Here is a 26,598-nt window from a genome sequence, read left to right as displayed (position 1 = left end):
ACATTTTTAACAGATGAATAATTTCATTCGCATCCACATGTTGCGAAATGTGTAACGAAAGCTTGTTCCGCAAAACTATATACGGTAAACTACTTTCTACGCAAATGTGTACGTATGACGGTATTATATTTATGGATGCGTATTATATGTACTTTCCATAATTAAGCGACTCTCTGTAATTCACTTTTGCCGTGCGGTTATCCTTAAAAATAATATTTGCGGGTATAAGCACTGGTGGTGCTACGCCGGATCCATTTGCACGCAGCATGCAAATGTGCATCGCATGTGTGTGTATGTACATTCGTAAATGTAACATCGACAGCCGGAGCACCTAAAACACCGTGGTCTGAGTGCATTTTCAGTCGGTGTGTTGGCGGGGATCTGATTTATAGTGTCCTAAGAACATGGCACCTGTTCGATAAGTGGCAGTCACTTTATTCCCGTAGGAATTGTAGAAAGTTAGGGCACTCTTCTCGCGCCAGAAAATCGATATAGTGGTAGTTTAAAATTTCACCGCACATGCAATACTCGTCGCTTTACTTCTGTCTCGCGAGAAGACAAGGCTCCATCAGATCGGACGTGCCGAATTGAAATGCGGAAATGAATTGAATTGCGACAATGCTTTTCTAAATATATAGTAATTGAATCGTTTGAAACAAGAAAGTATTTCAAGGGGTAGCAAGAAAATATTTCGTACAAAAATTGAAAGGTTTCGAGGGAGAAAGTGAGTTGATAATCTTGAATTTTAACTAAGGTCATTTGAAAGGTCAACCTAGTTTTTTTTTAATAAATTCAATCCAATTTTTTTACACAAATCGATTCCTAGCAATATTCAGCATAAAAAGTTATAAGGGTAGTATGGCCAAAATGTGAATAGTTTACGAGATATTTCGTACTTTTTAATTTGACATAACTTTACATAAACTATAAAATATCTTATAAAAAACGTTTATGTTATTCGATGATGTCATCTCAATATTTCATGTATTCTTATGCACGAAATAATGAGGGAAATTAATTGTGTAACTAGCAGTTACATATTTTTTTCTTAAAATTAACTATGATTAATAATGACTAATGACTAATGATTAATGATTAATAATGACTAATGATTAATTTTACTCTAATTGATTCCTCTCATTATTTTGTGCATAAAAGTATTAAGATAAGATCATCAAAAAATGTGTATTTTACGAGAAAAATCGATGTAAAATTGACATAAATAAATTGCACACAACTTGTTGCATAAATATAAATTGGTATTCCTGAAAAAACAACACAGAATCCTCTGGAAACTACTGGATCTAATAACATCGGAGAAAATTACATTTGCGCGACAGGTGTAAGATATGATGGGATTTGTATCAATTTTCTAAACCGAAGAATATATATATACATATATATATATATATATATATATATATATATATATATATATATAAGCAAATATATATAAATCGTATCGATTTACACATACGAGACGACACGTTCGAAAATGCCGATACAATGCACATTTATTTAATTCTAGACTGCATTCGGGATATCGTTATTTATAGAGTATAAGCGCAAAAAAAAAACAGATTAAATTATTGTGTTGGCGTTGATGTTTTTTAAAACGATCGATTCGCATATAAATTTAGGCAAAAGAGAAATGAAAGAGAATAAAGAAAAGAAAGAGTATATAAGTCTGGTATTCATAAATATTTTACTTATACCAAGATATATATCTTTTTACGGAGCGTTCTTGTATTTTCCTCGACATCAAAGCGAAACGGAAATAATTTCCTGGAGCAGTTATCTTTAAGCATAATAGTGAATATATACGGTATACATTCTTGTTGTCGAGAAATTTTGCGAAATAAATGTTGTTTCATCAAAGAGCTTATTTGAAGAATGCATTTATTTGGAAGAGATATGAAGTAAAAAAAAAATAAAAAATGAACTCTATTTTTCATCGTGCAAATAAATTTTCAGTGTCAAGGAAGGAAAGTCTCATAATTATCAACGTATTGATTCATTGTTGATACATTACAATATATCTATATATAAAAAGAGAGAGAATTGTTTATACAATAAAAAATTCTTAAATTTACGCGGCACTCGAGTGATCAAAAAATGAACGGTAACAATTAATAGAGTAAAAGATATTTCTATATAAATGCGTTTATGTGTGTTCCAGTGCAACCGCAGTTTATACGTGTCATCGACGAAAGTTCGAAGAATACTTTGAGCACCGGTGCCACTTTAGGACCCATAAACGAGGGCTCGACAATAGCTCTATATTGCGAGAGCGGAAATGGCAAACCTGTACCTACAATCGAGTGGTTTAAAGATGACCAGCTACTTGAAGGTAAAATTTTTACAATGTATCGTATCTTTATACCTTAGAGCGGATAAATCTGTTTATATAATTCGAGCATATTTCTAACAAATTTAAGCTAAGAAAAAAACATAATTAAACAGAGAATAGATAGTTTATTTATATTTTTTTCATATAAATATCCTTTTTATGCCAACGACAATTTAAAATTAATTAAATTGACAGAATTACCAATAGCAAAATTGTATATTCGTATTGTTTTTAATTTAATCTTTTTTTTCAGAAAAACAATTAAAAGTTAATAATTCTATCAAAATTAGTAAAACAGTTTTTTTTTATTTAACAATATTTTTAAATTAATTCGAGTGATTGAAAAATTATAATATACACTTAATCATATAATTGACAATTTTTTAATTCTACTTATGTCAGAAATTAATTATAACAAATTTATACACAGACACACACATTCTCGTATATTTATTATATAATTTGTGATGCTGACTCGACATCTTAATATTCCCAGATATGCGAGATGTAACATAAGTAAATCCTTGAGTAGGATTTTATCTAACATATAATATTCTAGTTAAAGACAAATATATAAAATGTTAAAATGTATAATTTTACTTGCAGTGAAATTTTATATGAATTAAAATGTATCATTACCATTGAACTATTATTCAAATATTGGAAGACAAAAGAAGCTTTGTTAATTCTTTATTAATCAGTTATCGATAATGACCATAATATTATTAAAGACTCATTTTTCTCTATTTTTATTTAATTATGAACTTTATACGCGTTTTCAAATACAAATGAATGTTCGGTGTTTTTATCACAATTTTTCGCCATGCATATCTCGAAAAATATGCTCCATTCTAAACTCGCGCGACCTTTTTAAAAATATATATCTGATAAAATATATTCCTCTCTTTCTCTCTCTCTTACTCTCTCTCTCTCTCTCGAGACGTGCTTGTCAAGAAATATAAACTGTTTCCATTTCAGCGACGAGCTCGTCGACCATCACTGATACCGGGTTAGGCACTGGCAGTAGTTTGCTGGAGATGCAAATTACACGGGAAGAGTTAGGCGCAACATTCACGTGTAAAGTCAACAGTATTGCCCTCGTGGAGCCACTCGCAGTTGATATTAAACCAGATGTACATGGTAAGTATACATATACTCTACTCACAATAACGTCACAGAATATTCCTGCTCGCAAAATGAAAAATGCCTCATGAACTGTGCTATTCAAAAATTGTCTTATATGTACATACATATATATATATATAAATTATTTAATTTATTTATTTATACATATATATATATAAATTATTTAATTTATTTATTTATATATATATATATAAATTATTTAATTTATTTATTTATACATATATATATATGTATTTGTTTATTTGTTTGTTATTTTAATAACTTATACACACGTGCGAAAGAACCTTCCTCTCTGTGCTTTATAAATAACAAGAATATATATTTATTTAGTTATTTATTTATTGTTTTTACTAACTTATACACGAGCGCGACAGAATCTTTCTCTCTGTGCTTTATTTTCAATTAAATATGAGAATTCTATTTCATTAATTCATTTATTATTTATTTCAATTTTATTTATTTTACTTTATTTCTCAATACTAATGTTAAAATATATTAATTCCGTAAAAATAGAGCTTTTTTAGACAGATCGTCACTGAAACCTTTCAATATGTAATCAATCGAAAAACGATCTTTAATTATCACCTTCGTTCGAAGTGTCGAATGTGCAGGGTTTGACTAAGTAGGCCCAACCCAATAAAACCCGGTGGGTTTTATTGGATTAAACCCACTTTAAAAAACTTACTTAAAAACCCATTTATAAAACCCATCCAAAAATGCTAAAAATTTAATAATATTATAAATGAAGTATTTAATATTAATTAATTTTTATTTAATTTTTCTTATTTATTAATGTAATAGAAGGTCTATTAAAAGAATTAATTAAATTAAAAGAATTAATTAAATAAAAATTAATTCATAATAAGGAATTGTGCCAATTAAATAGCCAATTTTCTTAATCATTAGCGAATTATAAAAAATTAAATTTAAAAAATTAAAAAACCCAACAAAATCCCCAAAAACTTAATAAAACTCAAAAAAAACCCAATAAACCCCAAAAAACCCGGTTTAAAAAAAACCCACTGGGCTGGGCTTTTTAAAAAAAACCCGGGTTTTTTCAAACCCTGCTATACATCGATTATCGCATATCAGTGATCGAAAGAGGGAAAAGAGGGGGGGGGGGAAGAATAGATCACAGAATCGTATACACAATTTCGATCGAGCGACATAATTTACACACACACGCAATTATAGTATACAATTCGATAAACATCGATACAAACAACATGAACATAGTGATAGAATAGAGAACGAATGTGGATAGGTATTTTGACCCAAATTTGCAACAACAATTTTGCCATAGGGATGAGAGATATCGTTTATTCATTAAATCAAAACACGGGTACATCGGTAAACTAGCGCGTGCGAGGTATGAATATGAATGGTGGGTTCTAGGACCAAAGAGCACTATATAAATGTGCTCGAGCGAGGGGAAAGGGAGAAGGAGGGGAATTTTTACATCAAGTGTATACTCGCCGCTGAATATAAACTAGCTTAAAAGTCCCGAAGTCAATTAGCATTTCCTAATAAAGTCTCGAGCAAGTTCGGATGATATAATGTCAAAAAGAGTCTCGGCGAATCTCCGCCAGCTTCTCAATGCCGTTAATGGAGAACGAAATCTTGTTTTGCGATATTTAATTGCACTCTGTACTTTAATCAGAATAATCCAAAATATACCGTCATATTTGTTGTTAAATAAATTATAAAGAAAATTAATAATCTCGCGCTCATAAACAAATGTTTCTGAATGACATTTCCGTAAATTATTACATATCATATTTTGATTATCGAGAAACTGTGTTAAAATAATTAAATGCCTAGCCGTATTGAGACATGCATAATTTTTAATTTTATAATTTATTTATAATTTTGAATTTATAATTTGGACGGTTTAAAAACAACAATAATAAATAATACAAATCCAACATACATTATAAAAAAGACCGTTTTTAAATTGATATGCGTTGAGTGGTTTCATTATTAATAGTGTCTGGAGTTTTATTATTAAGTATAAAATAGTATAAAATAGGAGTATAAAGGAATATAAAGTATATTAACACTAATACTGACAAAAATTGTCAGATTAAATTTAAAAAATAAAGAGAAAAAGATTCTTTCATATTTGTATATAAGTTAATAAGAATAATAAAGAGAAAGATTTAGAGACGTCATTATTTATTTATTTATCGTAGATTTATAAATTTAATTTTATGAATGTTATATATATTCAACAGTCATATATTGCACAGAAAAACATTCAATCTTTATCTTGTTCAAAATTTCAAAAACATGAAATATTTGCAAGAATTTGATATCAAAAATATTTGTGCTATCAGTTATAAATGAAATTTTTACTGAGAGTATAAAGTTTTTTTTTTTTTAATTTAACCACGAAATTATATATTCCGTGTATCTTTTACACATCAGATAAAAAGTTAATTTCACGTGATACAGGTCATGTAATTTCGCTTCATGTTTACTATCGCGATGAGAGAGTTTTATTCGTTTTAACATATTCCTTTTTTTATACGTGGTTAATCGGGGTTAAAATAGTGTAAAAATGGAGAAGAATCAATCATTCAGTACACGATTTCTCAAATGTTTACTAGGAAAAGAAAATAATTCATCGAAGTATACAAAAATATGTAGAAAAGAAACTTGCATATTTTTTTCTTACACGCAATTCAGGTAACTAAAATTTTGTATTAAGCTACTTTTTTGTGAAGCAACAAATTAACTGATATTTATTAACTAGCTAAAAAATATGCATTGCGTGCATTATTATACTCAACGGGAAAATGCATCTAATTAATTGCATAAATTATAGTGCATTATCGTATTTCAAGATCCAGATCGAAATCACAATTACGACCTTAATGGAATCCTCTTATTAACTGTGCGTTTCCGCGTCGATAATCTAAGTAGAAATAGTGTACTCTATTTCTTTGTATACCGAGATAAACTATTCTCGCATAAATTTCGAGCATTTTATTAATGATCCATTGCATTTAAAAAATTATGGCGGGCCATAAATTACTCAAGATCAACTAAACGCCGTATGTCTTATCCGATAAATGTATACGCATATAATGGAATATACTCGATAATTTTGACGCTGAAAAAACACGTGAAATAATAAACAATTGAAAAAAACAATTTTTTCAAATGCGTACAAATTTTGCATATTGTAATTAAATGTTTATCATTTCCACGCGAAAAAAATTTCCACATCCTCGCAAGATGAATTTATAAAATTATTAATTAATACCTTTCATTTTTGTATACAAGCCGCGATCCTGTCGCGATTAGAAATTCATTAACGATGGTCGAACTTTATTACGTGTAATATTATCGCATAATATCGTAATATTAATATACAAATACGCGAATCCGCATAATTCTCCGCATAAATCTCGCCGTATCGATAAATTGCGTTATTAACTTTGAAGTCGGGATTAATTTTCTTGCTATCGTGTGGAAACGCGTTGGTTAATAAATTTGCTAAATTATCGTATTAATCTCTCTCATTATAAAATCACATCATATTTATTGCGACTAGAGCAGTTATTATGTTTAATTGATTTGACAGTGTGAGATATTGTCGGCAAAGAGAGATTAATATCTTTAAAAAATTGAATAATTGTACATTGTACGTGTTATAACTATTTGCTATCGACATATTCCTCTACTATGCATAAAACAATAATAATTACTTCTTGATTAATATTGTCAAGGACTATATGATTAGATTTATGTCATTAATATTATTATATATAATATAAAGGCAAATTAATTTCGAAAACTAAACTGCTACAATTATAGTTAATAGCAATGATAATTTTAATTTGCAATAATGAATGCTGTCAAATATTGTCAAAATAGAATAGAGAGATCATATGAAATCATTACATGAAATAAACAACAAAAGCAAAGAGCGTGTTCTCTTCTCATAAAAATATAATTAAAGACAGATAAAAATGTTTAAAAATTATAATGATATTTATAAATATATTATTTATACATATATAGAAATGCATTATAATAAGATTAAACATTTTTATTATAAAAGATTTTGATTTTGTCAAGATAAAGGCATGAATTGTGAATCAACTGTAATCGTACGCAATAGTAACTAATCTAGTAACTAACTTTTCTCTACTAATCTCGTTATTCTATTAAATTTTAAAAAGCTTCAGAAGGCAGATATATTTTTCCAATATATTCCTGATGTCTAGTATATCTAAAATATTCCTGATTTTCGTATCAATCGTAGAATTTCTGATGCTTTTTCCTGAAATTCTCATCTCATCTCATCGTTATCAATGATATACTTCGATGCAATAAGGATGTAATATACAGGATCATAGAGCACATGATGAAACAGCTTCGACGCTTTTGCTACCAATGTCGACACGGTTCGCTTCGATCTCGTATTGTGAAAAATTGCCTGCCAGCACGATAAGAACCTAGACAGGTAATAGAACAACGTCGAAAAATACTAATAAGAGAGGGAAAAGGGATAACAGCGATACCGTCGAAACTCGAAGCGCAATTTCAAATTCTTCTGAACGTGTGGTCCAGAAAGTTCAATATATATATATATATATATATATATATATGTATGTATGTATAGAAAATATAAATATAAACTCCCGCCGAGAGAGTCGTTCTTAACAACCTGCGGTGAATTTAAAGCGGAAATGTCACGAATACCCGCAGGATATCTGCGAAAATCTCACGGCTCCGCAGCTGCCTCGTTGAAAGTCACGGAAGCGAGCTTCCGGAAGTGACGAGAGAACTCGCGAAGCGAATCTGGCCATCTGACGGAGCGTTCGGGCAAGTTCAGTGCGCTTCTTATAGGAAAACAAAACCGGGAAATCCGATTGCCATCGGCAACAGACTTAAAAAGTCTCGCGGTCGGCTTATCGGAGGTTGCGAACTCTTCGAAATTTTCGGACGCAAAGGAGGAAATTAGTTTAATGGCGAGTTTTCACGAAATTCAAGAGATTTCAAGAGAATCGTCTCGCTTATTGGACGCGATATCTTCAAAATGACTGCACGATTAAGGAACATCTTAGAACTTTTGAAGCTCTCCCGCAGAAGAACAATCGGTGTTCCGTATAAAAAAAACTATCAGCGATAATTTCTATTATTATTTTTTTTATCAAAAAATTGATATTTAAATTATAAAAATTATAAAAAATTAATTTACAAAAAATTTGTTACACTAGATAAAATATTATATAAAATAATGTTATAATAACTTTTTCTCTTTGATGAAGTAATTTTATTTTGATAAGACGATAAAATGATAAAATGATAAAATAAAAACGTAGTTCTCTCTTATAAATAGTTCATAAAAAAAAAAATTTTTTTATTATTTGGAATCAGACAAGGTATTTTTTATAGATTTTTAGATGTTCAAAACAATGCCGGAAACCGATTTTCACCAGCACGTCAGGTTTCCGAAATAATTAAGGTTTAATATGCAAAAAATTTTCTTTTTGCGATATTTAATTTTTTTTATGTAAAAAAATTCAATATTATTTTGAAATTCTGATCAGAAGTCATGAATGTATCGTTCATCCCTTATAATATGCATTTTTTTTATTTCGATATCTTACTTTTTAGTCATGTTAGGAAGAATTTAAATACAGAGTTTTGCTGAGATAGCTAATATTCCGCTTATGATGATAAAGTCATATATGTTATAATCATTATTTATAGTTTAGAATTATGGATACATATACACAGTGTAATTTATCGTGATAGATTCACTAAATGTATATTTACATATATAGGATGTCTCATTTTAATTGCCCACCTTAAATTTTTCGAAACAAATGCATTTTCGAAAAAATGTTCCAGATATAAGTTGTATAATCTAAAGGGGGACAAATAATGATAAAATCAGTTTTGGAAAAAATAATTTTTTTTCGAGAAACCCTTTTGTTCAGGAGCATCTCCATATGAGAAGTCTCCAGCTTTAATTTTTTATAACATGGCTATATAAAACGTAAGATATTGAAATTAAAAAATGCTATTTTATAAAATTCTCAAATATCGCAAAAAAGCCATTTTTTACACATTAAACCTCAATTATGTTAGAAATCTGACGTGCTAGTGAAATTTGGTTTGCGGCATCGTTTTCAGCACCCAAAAATCTACGAGAAACACTTGTCTGGTTTAAAATAATTTTTGGCTGTAAACTCTAATGACATTTTCGTCAAAGTGTCGAATTTACTTTATGCCGAAACAATATATTCGCGTCAGCTTATTCTCGTAGATGCGATAAAACATTCGATAATACGAATCCAGTATGGATTCGAAGTAAACGTCGGTGGACAGATTTGTTCCAGGATCAAAAGCACGTCAGCGCATTTTCCAATGAAAGAAAAAACTATTTGCGCAAAAGAGAGGTGACTTTTTACCCTTTTTTCCTCTCGTCTCTGTCAACGTGCCATCTTCGATCCTCGGTCCGTTCCTTCAGCATCCACCTCTGCTATCAGGTGGAGGGAGTGCAATTGAAGTCAAATGCAATCCTCGATATTAGATTCTCGCCATTTGCTCCCCGTTCGGTTCTTGCGCCTCTTCTTTTCGTATTCTTCTTGTATTGAATACCGCTCACTGAATTTTGCCGCTGAATTATCGGTCAATATTTTCTGCATGACTTTACAAGAACCATCGACTTACGTACCGACGCCTCTAATGTACATATAATAATCATTTCGAAAAATTCCACATCTGCAGAAATTATCTATATATACTCTTTAAAAATATTTAAACATAACAAAATATTCAATTCTTTCGGTGAAAATTTTACCAAAATTTTACTCCTAAGAATATTAATGAAAATTTATAAAATAATACTCATTAAAAAATAATAACCATATTCGATAACTTAATATGTGCTTCAATTTAGACATGCATGAATAATTTGATAATAAATTAATTTTAACATAATATACATATTATATATAAGTATATACCAGCTGTCCCATTTTAAAGGACCCACTCAAATATCTCATTGTCAGAAACACTGCGTTAAATCGAAAAATGTTTCCTACAAAAGTTGTAGGGTTTCGAGGGGGACATAACATAGTAATATTCATTTGACCTTGGGCGGCGTCTCCAAGGTTAGTGAAGGTTAACCTTAAGTGAAGGTGAGAATGAATTTTGAAGAAAATAAAAAAATGCTTCAGATAAAAGTTGTTCCAATTAATTAGTAGAAAAAGATGTTATAATAAAAAATATGGGTTTCCATTTAAAAAAGTATTCTCACCTTCACTTGACCTTGGAGACGCCGCCCAAGGTCAAATGAATATTATGTTATGTCCCCCTCGAAACCCTACAACTTTTGTAGGAAACATTTTTTGATTTAACGCAGTGTTTCTGAGATATTTGAGTGGGTCCTTTAAAATGGGACACTCGGTATATATAGATCGATGCAAGGTGTTTTGTATATAAGTTTAGATAAATTTATAATAACTATGCAAAAATGAAGATGTTATATGTACATATATAATAGCCTGAGGGAAATTTGATCGTAAATTTCATGGTACAGTAGTATATGATGCATGCACATATGACGGTCCGTTAGGAAATCCATCGACGCTAATGGATATATATCTATACATATGCAACGACGGTTTGATACAAACTGTCACCGATTAACGCGCTTCTACAAACCCATTTTTATCGGGAAAGCGTGTATTCCCGTAGGAACTTCCGGATCGATTTAATGATAGCGAAATGACAATTTTCAAATATTCCATTAACCGTGAATTTTCAGAGCAAACGTGTGGACGCGCTATAAGCATTGGAAAGTCATCCATCTCGTCGACATGCCTGCTGCTGCACAGATATTTCGATTAGATAATATGTATTACATCATGTTGATTCTTGTCACAACGCGAAATATTTATCCCAAGACTTCCAACTTTCAACAAGTTAAAAATTTCGAAATATTTTAATTATGTTTTATTATTTATTATCTTTTCACTACTTAAAAGTACTAACAATTTAATTTATTTCAGTACATAATTTTTGAAGAATTTTTATACATCTTGTTTCTATATACAAGATGTTTGAAAAGTTGCGAAACAGCGATTAGTTCGATAAATGTAAGTATATTATAAAAAAATGTTTCAAATAAAACTTGTAGAATTTAAAAAGGTCTATTTACTGACCTTATCAGTTTGACCTTGGGCCAAATTATTTTAAGAAAAAATATATAATTTGTAATTAGCAGCTACTTAAAAATATGTATTTTTTATACACCAATTGATTCTTCTCGTTATTTCGTGCATAAAAGTATTGAGATAAGATTATTGAAAAATAAATATTTTACAAGATATTTCATAGTTTATGTAAAATTATGTCAAACTCAAGTATAAAATATCTCGTAAACTATTATCTTTTTGGCCATTTTACCTTTTCATAAATATTACCAAATATTGCGAAGAATCAGTTTATATAAAAAAAATTAGGATTCCATTTAAAAAATCAAACTAACCTTGTCCTAACCACTCAAGGTCAAACTGATAAAACCAGTAAATAAATCTTTGTAAACCCTACAACGTTTGTCTGAAACATTTTTTCATAAAACTACGTTTTTCGAGATATTTCGCTGTCCCTTAACACTTCTCAAACACCCTATATATCTCACTGCTCTCGTATTTCTAAATCATATCTGTACAAAGATAACTTCGTTGATCGGAAGACATCGGGGACGATACAAAATTGTCGAAAATTGACATTTCGCACGTACGTCCAATCATGTCTCGTTCTACTTCGGATTACACATACCAACCCTAAGGTCGCTATAGTGTACCACGCGGAGGTCAGATACCGCACGATCATCATTACATGACGTCTACGATCGATTGCCAGTGGCTGTATTATTGTATGTATCCGGTAGCCAGTATACGGCACATAGAGACGAGCGTTTAATATTGAACAGACAGCTACGGAAATCATCGAACCCGAACTAGCGAAATTTTAGCTAGTACAAAAGACTGTCAATTGCCAAATGTTCCGCGATACGGCTTTCAGTGTTCAAAAATCACAAGCGTTTAAGCCGCAAAAAATTGTTTGCAAAAAATTCTTCAGTTGCTAGGCGAAATGAAAGATATAAAATAGTGAAACAGTAATGAATATATTATTTGATTATTTTTTTTTTTTTTATGTTTATTCAAGTATTCTTGCTTCACAGAAACACATCCTCGGATATTCAAATATAACATAAAATTTGAATATTAATGATTGTTCTATTTTATTATAATAAAAAATTGTCCGTAGTAACTCATCTTAAAATATAATTTTGCATAAAAATTGATTAACCTTTAAATTTAGGTCGATGTAAAAATATATTTTTATTCTCGCGCAATATTCCTATCAAGATAAAAATATCAAATAGTCGAAAAATTGAATAAAATTAAATTAAAAAAAATAAATAATTGAAAATAATTTAATAATAAAAAATATAAAAGAACTCAGTATGGAATACCAATTTATACACATAATGCGTCCTTCTATCGCTCGAATACAAAATTGCACGGAATATGTAATTGAATATACGTGCGTCATATTTTCACCTTCTCTTCACCAATTCAAGGCAAATCTCTTATCTATACTCTTGTTGAACAGTTAGCGTTACAGAGATATAGAGGCGTTAGTCGTGCTTTAATGCCATCGCGATTAGCAAGTAACAGCCCCTAGTATTCTAACACGCTGCTATTATCTTTACAGTGCGCCCGCTGAAGATGGACTTAGAGGGAGTGGTCGGTCATGTCGTGCAGGGAACGAAGATTTTATTGCAGTGTAAGGTACAAGCGGCGCGACCCGCCGCCAATGTAACTTGGCAAAACGGAACGCAATACTTAAGCGAGAGCAACGAGAGATTCGAGATGTTCGAGACGAAAATACACGAAAACGTGAGTAAACATTGCGCTATTATAATTACTTTTGCTCGAATTAAATTAACTCTCCTATCGTTATTAAAAGAATCGCTTTTTTATATCTTTATTATCTAATTAGATTTTTTTTACGAAATGGTATTTTAATAAAGAAGATAAACTTTAAAAAAAATTTAAAAATGGCTTCAAAAAACTTAGAACTTTGAAGAAACTATGTAAAGTTGACTGCCCTACACTCTGGCGGTGAAAAAAGTAAAAGAGCTACGCAACGTTCCAGCTACAACACAGTATATGATTATGTTCTGTTGCTGAAAAGCACCCTATATCTTGTCTGTTACATAATCACAAGAATATTCAATGTTAAAATGTCGCGAAAAATAACATTTTTTTTTATATAAAAAAAATAATTTTGGTTTTTAATAAAAAAAAAATCTTCCAGTTTACACCAAATGCGACTGTACTTCGTATAGGATATTCCTAATATAAATTCTTAAGATGCTCGAATTCCCCATCGATCCTTCCTGAAGAAGAGCCATTTGCATCAAATGTAAATGTTCCAGAGAAGCATATTTGGTGGCACGCGACAATGAATAGTGCCTCGCGAAAGTTTTAATTCGGTTACTTACTTCGGCGAGAGAGAGAGAGTATGAACAGACTCATGCAGTAACTTTGCGACACTACGCGTTCCCGGGAAATCCTAAATCGATCGGGACCGGCATCTGTCGTACATTTTAATTCATGTTGAACACACTCTTGCGAAACGGCAAATTTTCACTGTGCTCACTTCGAAAAACGCGGTGGAGTCGATAAATTTTAGAACCCAGCAACTTCAATGATTTACGATCGATCGATGCACTACTTCTCGAGGTTTCTCTTTTCGCGTTATATCTTCTTTTTATTAAGTACTAGGTTTATTTGAGATCGTGATTTAAGACCCTTTTCGCGCATAAAAGGGCCATATTATCTTTATATTATCTCTTCGTGATTTATCCTTCCAAAATCCTTGAAAGATAAATTTTGTCCGAATGGAACAGTTGAATAATTTCTTTCAATACTTTATTTAGAGTAAAAGTTATCGAGGTACATCGAAAAAACTGTATTCTCGAAGTAAGAAGTTTATATACTAAAAAATCTCCATTAACAGATATTCATTTAGATGTTTCAAGAACATGTCTAAAAATAAAAAGATATTCTTTGTTAATGAAAAAACGATTGCATATTTTTTATATATGGACGTTCAGATTTCATTTGGCGTTATATAGTCATATTATTACAGCAACATATACATATAGAGTTGCAATTTACAGTGCAATGCAATATATGTCACGTAATGATTTTTTTAAATTTATTATTAATTGTGTAACATAATCTAATTCAATTATTCAGGTTTCTTTTGTCTCATGTTCCAATCTATTTATACTATATATGCTTTTTTATGGTCTTTCTTTGCTTGCAAAATAATATTTTTTTATTGAAGTAAAAATAAATCCCATTTCTTGTCTACATTTTTATAAACTATTAGGAATATCCACTACTAATCTGCAAAAGATTCCCCTCTTAAGATAAATTTTTTTGGCGCCTAATTTAAATGAGAATACAATCTTTTCAGTCACGTGCACGATAAGGAAACGCTTGCAGAAATTTCGAAAAAAAATCGATCGGAATTAAATTCCTTCAAGAGATTCCATCGAGAGAATAATTTGCATTTTAAATTAATCTTCAAAGATGAGGCGACTGAGAATGAAATGAAACGGAAGCGTAGTTAAAAAAAAAGAGAGAGCGTCGCGAGGAATCGTCATTTACTTCCGAATCGCAGGACGCCGTTTTACTCTCCCTCGACTTGTAAAAAAAAAAAAAAAAAAATCAATTTTGTGCTCAAACAAGTAGCTGCACCAGCGACGCGGTGGCGGCATCGAAAAATCATTAGACTCTTCTATATATATATCGCATCGCTGCACTATCGCGTGTATACGTAAATGCATATAGAAGTCGTAGGCGTCACGCAGCTATCATAAATCCATTAAGGAAATATCTGAGACTATAAAGCGGCATGCACACGCAAAATAATTGCATACGGAACCTGCACTCGCACCTATGCAATTAATGCAAAAAAGAAAAAAAAACGTCACCGTAGTTAAAGGCCAGAAGGTAGATGAAATAACACGATGTTTCTCGATAACAAATAGTTCTTTATGTACAAAACAAAAGGAAAAAAAATGCTTTGTGTCCACCGTCTATCTTTGCAAGTCAAACATCGCGTCGTGATATCTTCGCGAATGAAGAAACATGTTTACTTGACAATGTCAATGTAAAGACAAAATAGAGCGGATTTAATTCATTTTGCGCTGTCAGTTAGCGTTGTTTGAGGAAGAGAATCATCCTCGTGTCGGCGTGATTAACGAATCGTTTTTGATTATATCGTCAAATATAATTCGCGCCGTCGCGAATTTGTATTTCCGCTATTATTTGCAATTTCGCCTGTGATCGCGATATCATAATTAGCAGTGTTTACTAATTATAAGAGCGTCTGATTATATTCGGAACGACACGACATCGTCATGATAGCAGACGGTATATATTTGCTCGTTACTGGCTCAGAGTGTAATTACACACATCACGAATTTTCTACCGACATGAGCGTCATAACAGAATTAAAGAGCGGATCATATTTTTTAAATTTATATTCTTCCGTCGCGCAGAAACGGATATTACGTACTCAGATGTGGTGTTACAGCAATTTCCGGGCAAATATTGCCCCATATTGCTCTCCTCCAGTATGCTTTAATGAATCGCAAATCTCAATCGGCGTCATACTTGGGGAATTAATAAAGAAATAGCTTCGCTGTTCAGATTCAGTTAGATTCGTAAGAAAAAAAGAAAATTAGAAAAGAGTGCAAATTTTCTTCCCTTCAGAAGAGGATAAAATGAGCATATTTTCTCGAGCTCTTTTGCTATGTTTATGTCTATGTACTCAGTTGCTGCCCGTTTAATTTGCAGAATTTAATAATTTTGTCTAATTTTGTTAATTTTGTTAAATTACATTATATTTGATTTTAATATTAAATTTTTCTAGAAGATAGTTTTAATTAAAAATTGTAATAAGTTTCGATTATCAGGATATATTTGAAAGTTGGAAGTAGACTAAAACACACATGTTTTATGAATGAAATGTAGAATTATGTGTATATTTAATTTATATTATGATGAATTTGCAACTTTTAATGCAAAGCGAAATTCAAATGTAAACAAAAATAAATCTTTAACATATGCATAAAGTTACAAACTCACGCAATTATCGTAGTTCGCATAATTATAAACTTCCTCTCTCAATGTAGAAACCTTTTCTCGCGCTTATATATTTATTTTTCAATTTTTGATATTTTCGAATGCCTTGTACAAAAATCTGTATATTTGTTTGGATAAGTTGTATATGGATAGTAATATCTATATGTAATATATGTTTAATATTAAATTTTTCATTGTCAGCTTACATTTGAATCTTGATTTGTATATACAATTTATTTATTAATAAACAAATAAATGACGACTTTTGAATTAAAAATTATTTAGATTTGTGAACTTGCATAGTAATATTCATAGTAATATTCATATGACCTGGGCGGCGTCTCCAAGGTCAAGTGAAGGTGAGAATAAATTTTTTAAATGGAAACCCATATTTTTTATTATAACATCTTTTTCTACTAATTAATTTGAACAACTTTTATCTGAAGCATTTTTTTATTTTCTTCAAAATTCATTCTCACCTTCACTTAAGGTTAACCTTCACTAACCTTGGAGACGCCGCCCAAGGTCAAATGAATATTACTATGTTATGTCCCCCTCGAAACCCTACAACTTTTGTAGGAAACATTTTTCGATTTAACGCAGTGTTTCTGACAATGAGATATTTGAGTGGGTCCTTTAAAATGGGACACCTGGTATATATGGACTTGTTAATGCATTTTCAACTGTACCATGCAATTATGAAATCGTTAAAACTATACATTAAATTTGCGTTCTTTTTTTATATTTTACAAATTGGGAACTGACAAAATTTTAATCTAAGATATTTGTTAATCAAAAAATCATAAAAATAAAATAACATAAAAAATGTAAGTAAATTATTACAATTAAATCTGTTAAAACAGTTTAAAATTAATTAAAATTAATTAAATTGTTTTTATCGAACTCTGGCTTTCTGAAAATTTATATATATATAAATCTTTATAAAATAACATTTTATAAAAAGCTTAATATATGTGTATTTGTGTATCCTAAACTTTTTATAAAACAACACACACACATTGCACAAATTCGATACTTTTATAAAAAAAAACTAATTTTATAAAAAAAAAGCTTACAGCATACACACATACTACACATGTGCATCTATCAGCAATTTTGTCGTTCTAAAATAAATTATTTAAATGATGATATAAATTGCATCCGACAGGATTTACAATTAATTGGAAAGTAATTTAGCCATTGCGGTAATAATTTTCGTAAATAGGTAATGCTCTAATTTAAGTTCTTGGTTAAGACGCTTTTAGCAAAACTGATGGTTTAAATAATAGAAGTTCGACTTTATATTTCCATCGCGATCATTTAAAGCAACTTATGTTTGCAGGCGGACGGTACATCGGATACAGTAAGCTATCTCGCGTTTACAGCATCGGTATATGACAACGGCAGAACATTCAACTGTTACGCCGAGAATTCTGTTACCCGTATCGAGGATTTGAAACCGATGAAGGAAACGACAACGATCGAAGTATTATGTAAGTACATATTACGAGTCGAAATAACTACTGAGATATTATTACCATTATTGTCATCGGCAATCCTTTATCAATTTTTATGGGGTCCTATTTATATAAATATTTCACTATTTTAATTTTAATGTAATATATAATATTATATATTTTATATAATTATATATTATTATGATTTTAATATATTATATAATAATATTATATATTTTATAATAATGTAATTTTATATTTTATATAATTATATTATTATAATTTTACTTTCAATTTGCAATTATGTATGTGTGAATGTTCTTATTTACAGAAATATATCTCAAAGAAAATATATATGCATATAAATGTATGTATATGTATATATAAAGAAAAAAATATATATATATGTATATATATTTTATATATTATATAAATAGATTTTTTGTTCTAATATTGTAATTTTTTTGGAAGAATATGTATATACATATACAAGTTATAATGAATCGCGATAAATAATATTGAAGAAACTGACAATTTGCTTCAAGAAACATGAAACTTGATCTGTAAGCGAACATTTAATAACTTTGCAAGCAATTGAATCGTGTGTAAAATAATGTTTCCCATCTCTCTTTCAAAAGTAATAATAATATAAACCGCAGAAACCGAGGTCCGTAATATTTTATAATTACAATTATGTTTAATAGCATTGAAACTCTGCAACAAGATTGCGTTGTAACCCCAAACTCACAGACATTTGCATACTCTGGGCCGGATATAGTCTACGTCGACACGAAGCTGCGCGAGCTACACAAGGACGGTTATTAACATTTGCATGCACTTAGCTCTTATAAACTAAATCCTTTAAATAAATAACTCTACATACCCATGCGCCATTCATCAGCATAATACTATGCAAATTAATGTAACTTTGCAGTGAGCAATGAAGGGAACTTTACCCTACTGTTGAATTCAAAAATTTGACTTGTTTTCGTAAAAGAAAATAATCAATTTTACTCACAATCTAAGAGCGAATATAATCGCGCTTTGAAGGTATAATCCATCGCTTTACAGGAAACAGAGTCGAAAAACAGAGATCATAAATTTTGAAAATAAAACGTGACTTTAGTAAAATAAAATAAAATAAAATAAAAATAGGGATATAATTGGAGATCGTCCAGACTTCAATTTATATTGACGAAGTCAAAGCAAGAGCGTGTTCGAAAGAAGCGATTGAAAATTTTGATATGATAGAGAAGCGAAGAAAATTTCATAGTTCAAGAATATTTCTCGCGTTTCATAAATATTTATGTTGCCCTTTTGAAAGAGTGGCTTATATAAGTCGCGCAACGTTTGTACGATTTTCCAGTTGCATACTTCGGAAAGTTAACACACGGTATATTTTGAAGAGAGACAACTCTTGTACCTGTATATATAGATGCTTTTATATTTTCTCGTGATATAAATTTAACGTGATTTTTGGAGAAGATATAATCTTATTTCTATATCTCTGAAATATGTGTGTCAGGAAATAAAAGATTATATTTGTAACTGTTTACTTTACAAACATTACAATATCCGAAAATGTGAATATATTTACAACTATTAAAAACTAACTGTCCGAAAATTGCAATGAAAAAAAGGAAAAGTAATTAATTGTTAAATTATATGCCAATTAAAATCAAAACATTAACTTATTTCAACATCTATATTTAAATCATTTTTCAATCGGTACTTCGATCATTGTAGACTCGCTGAATTTATTTTTCATCTTTATTTTAATAATGATTCATTCATTTATTTTTATTTATATTTATACTAATATATAATATCCACTAATGATATTCCTTTTTTATTTAAAACTAAACTTAATTTATACTCTTCTAATAATTTTACTTTATTTTAAAAAATTCCATTTATTTTATTTTTTAGTCTTTATTTATCAATAAAGAAGTAATTTTAATTTAACTATTTTTAAAAATATAAAGTTATAAATTAAACTTTAAACCTTGAAAGTTTAATATACAAGAAAATTTTATATATCTTATTTAATTTATATTTATTCACATTAAACTTTATTTTTACACATTTTAATTTAATTTAAATTTCTTTAAACTTGCAATTTAATATTTTGCCATAATAAGTTATAAAATATATTTTATATACTTAAATTTTTATAATAAAAACTTTAAATAAAAATAAGTTTCAAATATTTTTGTCTCTTCTTCTCTTTTTGCTCAATATTTAATCTCAAAATATTTAGTATCAAAAAAATTTTACTTTTATAAATAAATTTATAATTTATTACTCTGATTAAAGAATATTATATATACTTTTTATCACATTTTATGAATAAATTATACTCAACTAATCATAAACATATTAGAATTCTTTACTTCTTATTTGCTATTCGAGCTGAAATAATTGAATCATCAATAGAAGAATAATTATTTGATTAGAATTAGGATCCTCTCAAACTCTTTAATCAACAAAGACCGAATTTATAATTCAACAATGACAAGCCATGATTCCAAAATCAGGAGTGCAGTTGCGTCTTTTTCTCACTAAAGATGCGATATCTTGATTACGCGGAACGGATAAAAAGAAGATGGACGGTTGCTTTCGTATTTCCCTTATGCATCCAGTGCGCGAAATGACGGAGAAACTTTCGTTTTGCAGCCGGAACGAGAACCCCATATGGATTGGAAACGAGAAACTCCAGACATCGAGTTTGGCGCGTTTCCAACATTCCTGTGTGACAACCCACTCTCGCGTCTACGTACTCCCTTACGAGAGAATTTTGTTTTATATCCCTCATTCTGTGTCGCGTGTTAAGTGCACAACATTGTGTAACCCAGGGGATGAATCTAAATTTAATAGAAAATCAGGTATGAAAAGGGCTTGTAAGAGCCAAGCTCGGATATTAGGCGCAACAAACTTATTTTTAAATTCTTCTCTAATTTCTTTTAATTAAAAAAAAAGTGAATTTTTTGTTAGTTGATTTGCTGAAAATGATGTAAAGAAAGAACCGAAACATTCAAAATAATTAGAAAAAAATTTTTGAACACATTTATTACGCCTAATATCTGCAATTGGGTCTTATTAGCCCTTTTCATCTGATTTTGCATTTGTATTATTAAAATCTTTTCAATTTATTATTTTAAATTTATTATTCAATTTAAATTTCTCATATATTATTACATTTTAAATGAAAGGCAATCGTAAAGACAAAAGAAATCCTGTATGGTCTTAAATAGTAAAATAATAGAAGAAAAGAAGCTTCTACTATACAAATATAATATATAATATTTGATAAAAATAATAAATAGTATAAATATATATATAAAACAAATATTAATATACATATAATATAAATAAAATATTTATATAACATAATATAAATAAAATATTTATATAACATAATATAAATAAAATATTTATATAACATAATATAAATAAAATATTTATATAACATAATATAAATAAAATATAAATAATAATATAATATTTGTTGATCAAAGAAATATGATTAAAATTAGTATAATTATAATTTAAAACAGTTTATAAAATAAGAATAATAATTTTGAAGATTAAAGATATAATTTATAATTAAGAATTCTATTTTTTGACTAATAAAAATTTTTGTATTATAAAATGATAAGTTAAAAATATTAAATTAAAATGTATAAAATTTCACAAAAATTGAACAATTAATTAGTACAAAAAGAAATTATAAAAATGATAAAAACTAATTTAAAAAAGTGTTGAAATAAAATAAGATTTCGAGAAAGCTCGAACTGCTTGATATATCAGTCAGAAAAGTTAGTGTGAAATGTATAAAGTGCAAAAACGTTTTTGCAACACCGTGAATATATTAGCGCTTGAAAAAGAGATCAAACATATCCGTTTTAATTAAACGACTCATTTAATCTTTTATATCTTCCTTTTCTCTTCACATTCGCGAACTTTATCTCTAACAAATGTTTCATCTCTCTTTGCGACTTACGTCGAAATCCTGCTCGCGTATTTTTTTATTTCTCATATAATCTCCTCACCGTTTTATCTGTCGCAGATCCGCCGATAATCAAAATGAAGCCAAACAATATAACGGTTAATGAGACAGACGACTTTTTAATATTCTGCGATTACGAGGCGAATCCGGCTACGCTGATAAAAGTGACGTGGTGAGTGACTTTTTAGACAAAGCTTATATTGGCACGAAAATTAATCCTTTCAGAATCAAATTAATATCTTCTTGCTGGACTTAAATGCCAGTTCTATTGGATAAATTAGCAACTTAGGAACTAGCACACATTTTCGTCTTTATTTTCGCCATTTCTATATCGTACTAAAAAAGAAAAAAAAGGCAAAATAAATTGCCACTATCTTCTTTTTATTTCTCCTCCTAATCGGCTGATGTAGGTTACGAGACGACGAAGAATTAGTATTAAACGAAGAGCATTACGACGGCGGAATCACGGAACAAACGGCGCTCACAGTGAAAAACGCAACTCCTAGCGACATGGGTTCTTACAAATGCATCCTGGAGAACAACGCCGGCTCATCCGTTTCCGAGGACGACGTAGAGGTTTCGGTCTTTTGTACGTATTATCTGAGATTGATAAGCTGCGATTTTTCTCAACGTACTTGATACAAAGCAGTATTGATCAGAATAGAAATTCAAAATCCTTACGATTTTAACCGAGGGGTGTCTCACTCATCAAATTTGTACATGTATTGCGAATTACCGAGAATTCTAAGTAATTTCATGTAATGCGTCGTATAATTCTAAATTCTAAGTAATGAGACGGAATGCGTGTAATTATATTAACTCTTTTTTTTTAAATAAAATACAATATTTCAATATTAGTACTGTTTAATTTAAAAAGAAGAATGTAATTAGAATGATATTATAAAAAGAAATGTTAGGAAAAATAAATTTATGAGATATTATTGTAAATCATATAGTACCAATGTATGCAAAGAATTTTAAATTAATTTTTTTTTTAAATTAATGTTGCAAATATTTAGTTGGAACATCTAAATAAAAATATTATATTATAATTAAGATATAACAAAAAGTTACACATTCCTAATTATAAATTGAAAAAAATGTCTTATTTTAAACTCGTGATTAAAAAATTCAGAAATTTTTAAAACTTAACTTCAAAAACATTATTAATAAAATAAACTTGAACACACACAAAATATAAATAAAATTAGATTAGATCTGAACAAATTAAATATCAAATATTAATGATCTCATAAATTATAATTAATAAAATATATATTAAAAAAACGTCGTAACATCATTATTTTTATTTTTTAAGATGTTTTAATCTTGTCTGGATTATTATTGTTTTATGCTTGTAAATCAATGCGAAGTAATACGAAGTAACGCGTAATTCCAGAAAAAATGTACATGTTTTGCGACAGTGAGACACCCCTCGATTTTAACCCTTCTGTCAATGTCATAATTTCCACCTTTCCATTAATGTATGGATACTCGGGTATCAACCACCCATGTGATTTCGACCCATTAAACTAGTGCGATAATTTCTTTTAACAGCTACTGGGCATCTCGTTATATTTTAGGAACTTTTCGAATACAAAGGACCTTCGTATTTTGTTTCGAGAGAAAGTTCCGATACATTTTTAACATTAGAACCCGTTTTTCAATAATAATTTAAATTTAGATTAAAGTTAAAATTCTACCCGGACACATTTTCTTGTTTTTCAATATAAAACGTAGTTAGGAAGTTTAACCGTGATTAGTTAAATCGTGCGTGAAAGATGATGGTTTAAACATCGTTTAATAAATCTACAAAAGTCATTATTTACTATATCTAAAAGCATTAAATATTTTTTAGAATGGTTGATAAAGAATTTATTGAAGTAAGCAGCAAAGATTAGCGCATATTTTAAGATATATAAGATATTAAGGAGAGAAAAGATCATTGTAAGACCAAGATCAAATTATTTGGGATGAAATTATTACAATTGGGAAGAATTTATTACAAGATTTCAATTATTTTTTAATTAATTAACTTTAAAATTTATAATTAAGATAAAGAAATAAAAGTCTTTATATTATTTATATCTTTATATTCGTATACAGTAATGATAAAAAAAGAAATTGTCAAAACAAAAAATTATATCTTTTTACGATAAGAAACACAAATAATACTTTAATAAACAAATAAACTTTTGTTGTAAAAAAAATATAAATTTCATTATATTAATTTTTATAGTTCAACCCTTTCTTCTTCGAGTTCATGCTCTAATATTTTCTTTTCTATTCTTAATTACTCGACTTTTAATTTATGCTCTCTTTCCAGAAAACATTATTTCTGAATTTCAATTAAATTTAATTTTGCCTTAATTAAGTTTAATTTTGGTTAGTTTAATGACGTTTTCTTTGCATCGCACAACGAGTGAACTATTGCTAACTTAAGTTTAACTAAGATTTAACTGATTTGTCTTCAACTTTTAATGGAAAAACGAATAATTAAGCAACGTTTTGTTTTGTTAAACTGTAATTTAAGCCATTATTGAAAATCCGGTCCCAAGGGTTGCTTTAGATATCCTGGTACCCGTTCATTGACAGAAGGGGATTAAATCGCGATTCATATAAAGCTCCAGATAATAATCAATCTATCTCAAATCTCGAAAGGATATATCTCGGAGAGAAACACACTTTATCCTCTCGTCATTTCTCGCGACGTAGCTTTCAGCTACGAGGGATAGATTATCCCTTTATTAGGAAAAAAAAAACGATGCTTTTATCCGACGCGATTACATCGGAAATAAAATCGTAGAGAGAGTTCGACGTGCGTCTACTTTTTTCAATTTTTTTATTCCGCTTTATACTCGCGATGTGACGCGAAGATATATATATTCCCGTATTTTCTCACGCATATATGTAGACAAACCGGTGGTGGAGGTGATAATGGATCCGGAAACACCTGTGAACGAGGCAGATCGTCAGAACGTTTCGTTAACGTGCGAGGTCGATGCCGGTAATCCGGCGATGCTGACAGCCGTCCGTTGGTATTTGGACGGTGATCTATTGAAAGAACTTCCGGACTGCCCGAGGAACAACACTGCCATGACAACGACGACCAATGTCGAGGAATCGTCGACGTTCTGCGACATCGATCCCAGCAAGCTGCTGCTGGAATCTGTCGGCCGTACCTTCCACGGCAACTACTCCTGCGAGGGTAGGAACGAGGCCGGCTGGGGACCAGTCTCTCCGAGCACGCCTGTCGTAGTTTATTGTAAGTCCTCTCTGTCACGCGTCACTCATTCCTGTTATGCGGTGACGGAGACGAGGAGGAGAGTTAGCGAGATATATATCCATTATACGCGCGATTTCACCATCACCGTATAATTTCGTTACGTTCATTATTCGCACGTTAATCTTCACGTGTGCTTTTTAATTATACAAGTAGGAATTATTGCCGATTATCGCGCGAATTTGCAATTTTATTTTTATATTTGTCGAGGAAATGCGATATTATCGAATTTCATTTTCGCGATTTTCTATAATCTGCCACGAAAGTCTATTCATGATTTTATATGTCTCTCATATTCTACTTAATATATACGAGTATATCTTTCTTTTAATTCTTTAAATATTATATATGCATAAGAGATACAAAATAATATTTTATGAAATATTAATATAATTTTATTTTTATTTTATTTTGTGTTACATAAATTTTATTTTATTTCATTTTATTAATAATAAAATGTAGAAAAGCTTACAACAACTGTGTTTAAAATTTATAAACACTATTTTAAAATTCAGTTACAGTTTGTGACAAATTTTGGAGAATCGTATTTTATTTATAATTTTATATTATAATATATATAATATAGGAAACATTTAAAGAATTAAAAGATATTAAAATATATACATATTGTATATTTAACTCTTCAAATGTTTCTTAGAGCATATATAAAATTGTAAATAAAATACTACTCCATAATTTATCACGAATTATAAATTATTTAAAGTAGAGATTTTATAAATTATAAACGCAGCTGTACGAGCTTTTCTCTAACATTTTATCATCGATATCGAATAACATTTTAAAAACGTTCGTTTATATTTGATGCTAATTACAGATATTGATAAATTATCGATATGCGGACTTTATCTTTAATGCAATGTTATTGTATCAAAAATAATGTGTTTTATTACATTAATCGGATTATATTTAGCGTGCTCGTCTCTCTCTCTCTCTCTCTCTCTCGCTCTCTCTCTCTCTCTCTCGCTCTCTCTCTCTCTCTCTCGCTCTCTCTCTCTCTCTCTCTCTCTCTCTCTCGCTCTCTCTCTCTCTCTCTCTCTCGCTCTCTCTCTCTCTCTCTCTCGCTCTCTCTCTCTCTCTCTCTCGCTCTCTCTCTCTCTCTCTCGCAGTACTCTGCGTTGATACCACTGCTT

General features: G+C 29.7%; 1 protein-coding gene across 1 annotated transcript in view; it reads left to right on the top strand.

The window, feature by feature from the left end:
• Positions 1-26,598, top strand: part of Nrm (neuromusculin) — a 246,140-nt gene that overhangs the window by 182,579 nt on the left and 36,963 nt on the right. Inside the window, exons 4-10 of the mRNA XM_083052589.1 lie at positions 2,180-2,350; positions 3,329-3,490; positions 13,247-13,431; positions 18,041-18,191; positions 22,225-22,336; positions 22,575-22,753; positions 25,079-25,536. Of these exons, the coding sequence (XP_082908715.1) occupies positions 2,180-2,350; positions 3,329-3,490; positions 13,247-13,431; positions 18,041-18,191; positions 22,225-22,336; positions 22,575-22,753; positions 25,079-25,536 (1,418 nt within the window). The remainder of the gene's footprint in view (positions 1-2,179; positions 2,351-3,328; positions 3,491-13,246; positions 13,432-18,040; positions 18,192-22,224; positions 22,337-22,574; positions 22,754-25,078; positions 25,537-26,598) is intronic.

Source organism: Prenolepis imparis, unplaced genomic scaffold (assembly GCF_030444845.1).
Source record: "Prenolepis imparis isolate NDT839.2.m4 unplaced genomic scaffold, iyPreImpa1.0 SCAF_13, whole genome shotgun sequence".
Lineage (NCBI taxonomy): Eukaryota > Metazoa > Arthropoda > Insecta > Hymenoptera > Formicidae > Prenolepis > Prenolepis imparis.
This window is presented reverse-complemented; position numbering and strand designations above follow the sequence as displayed.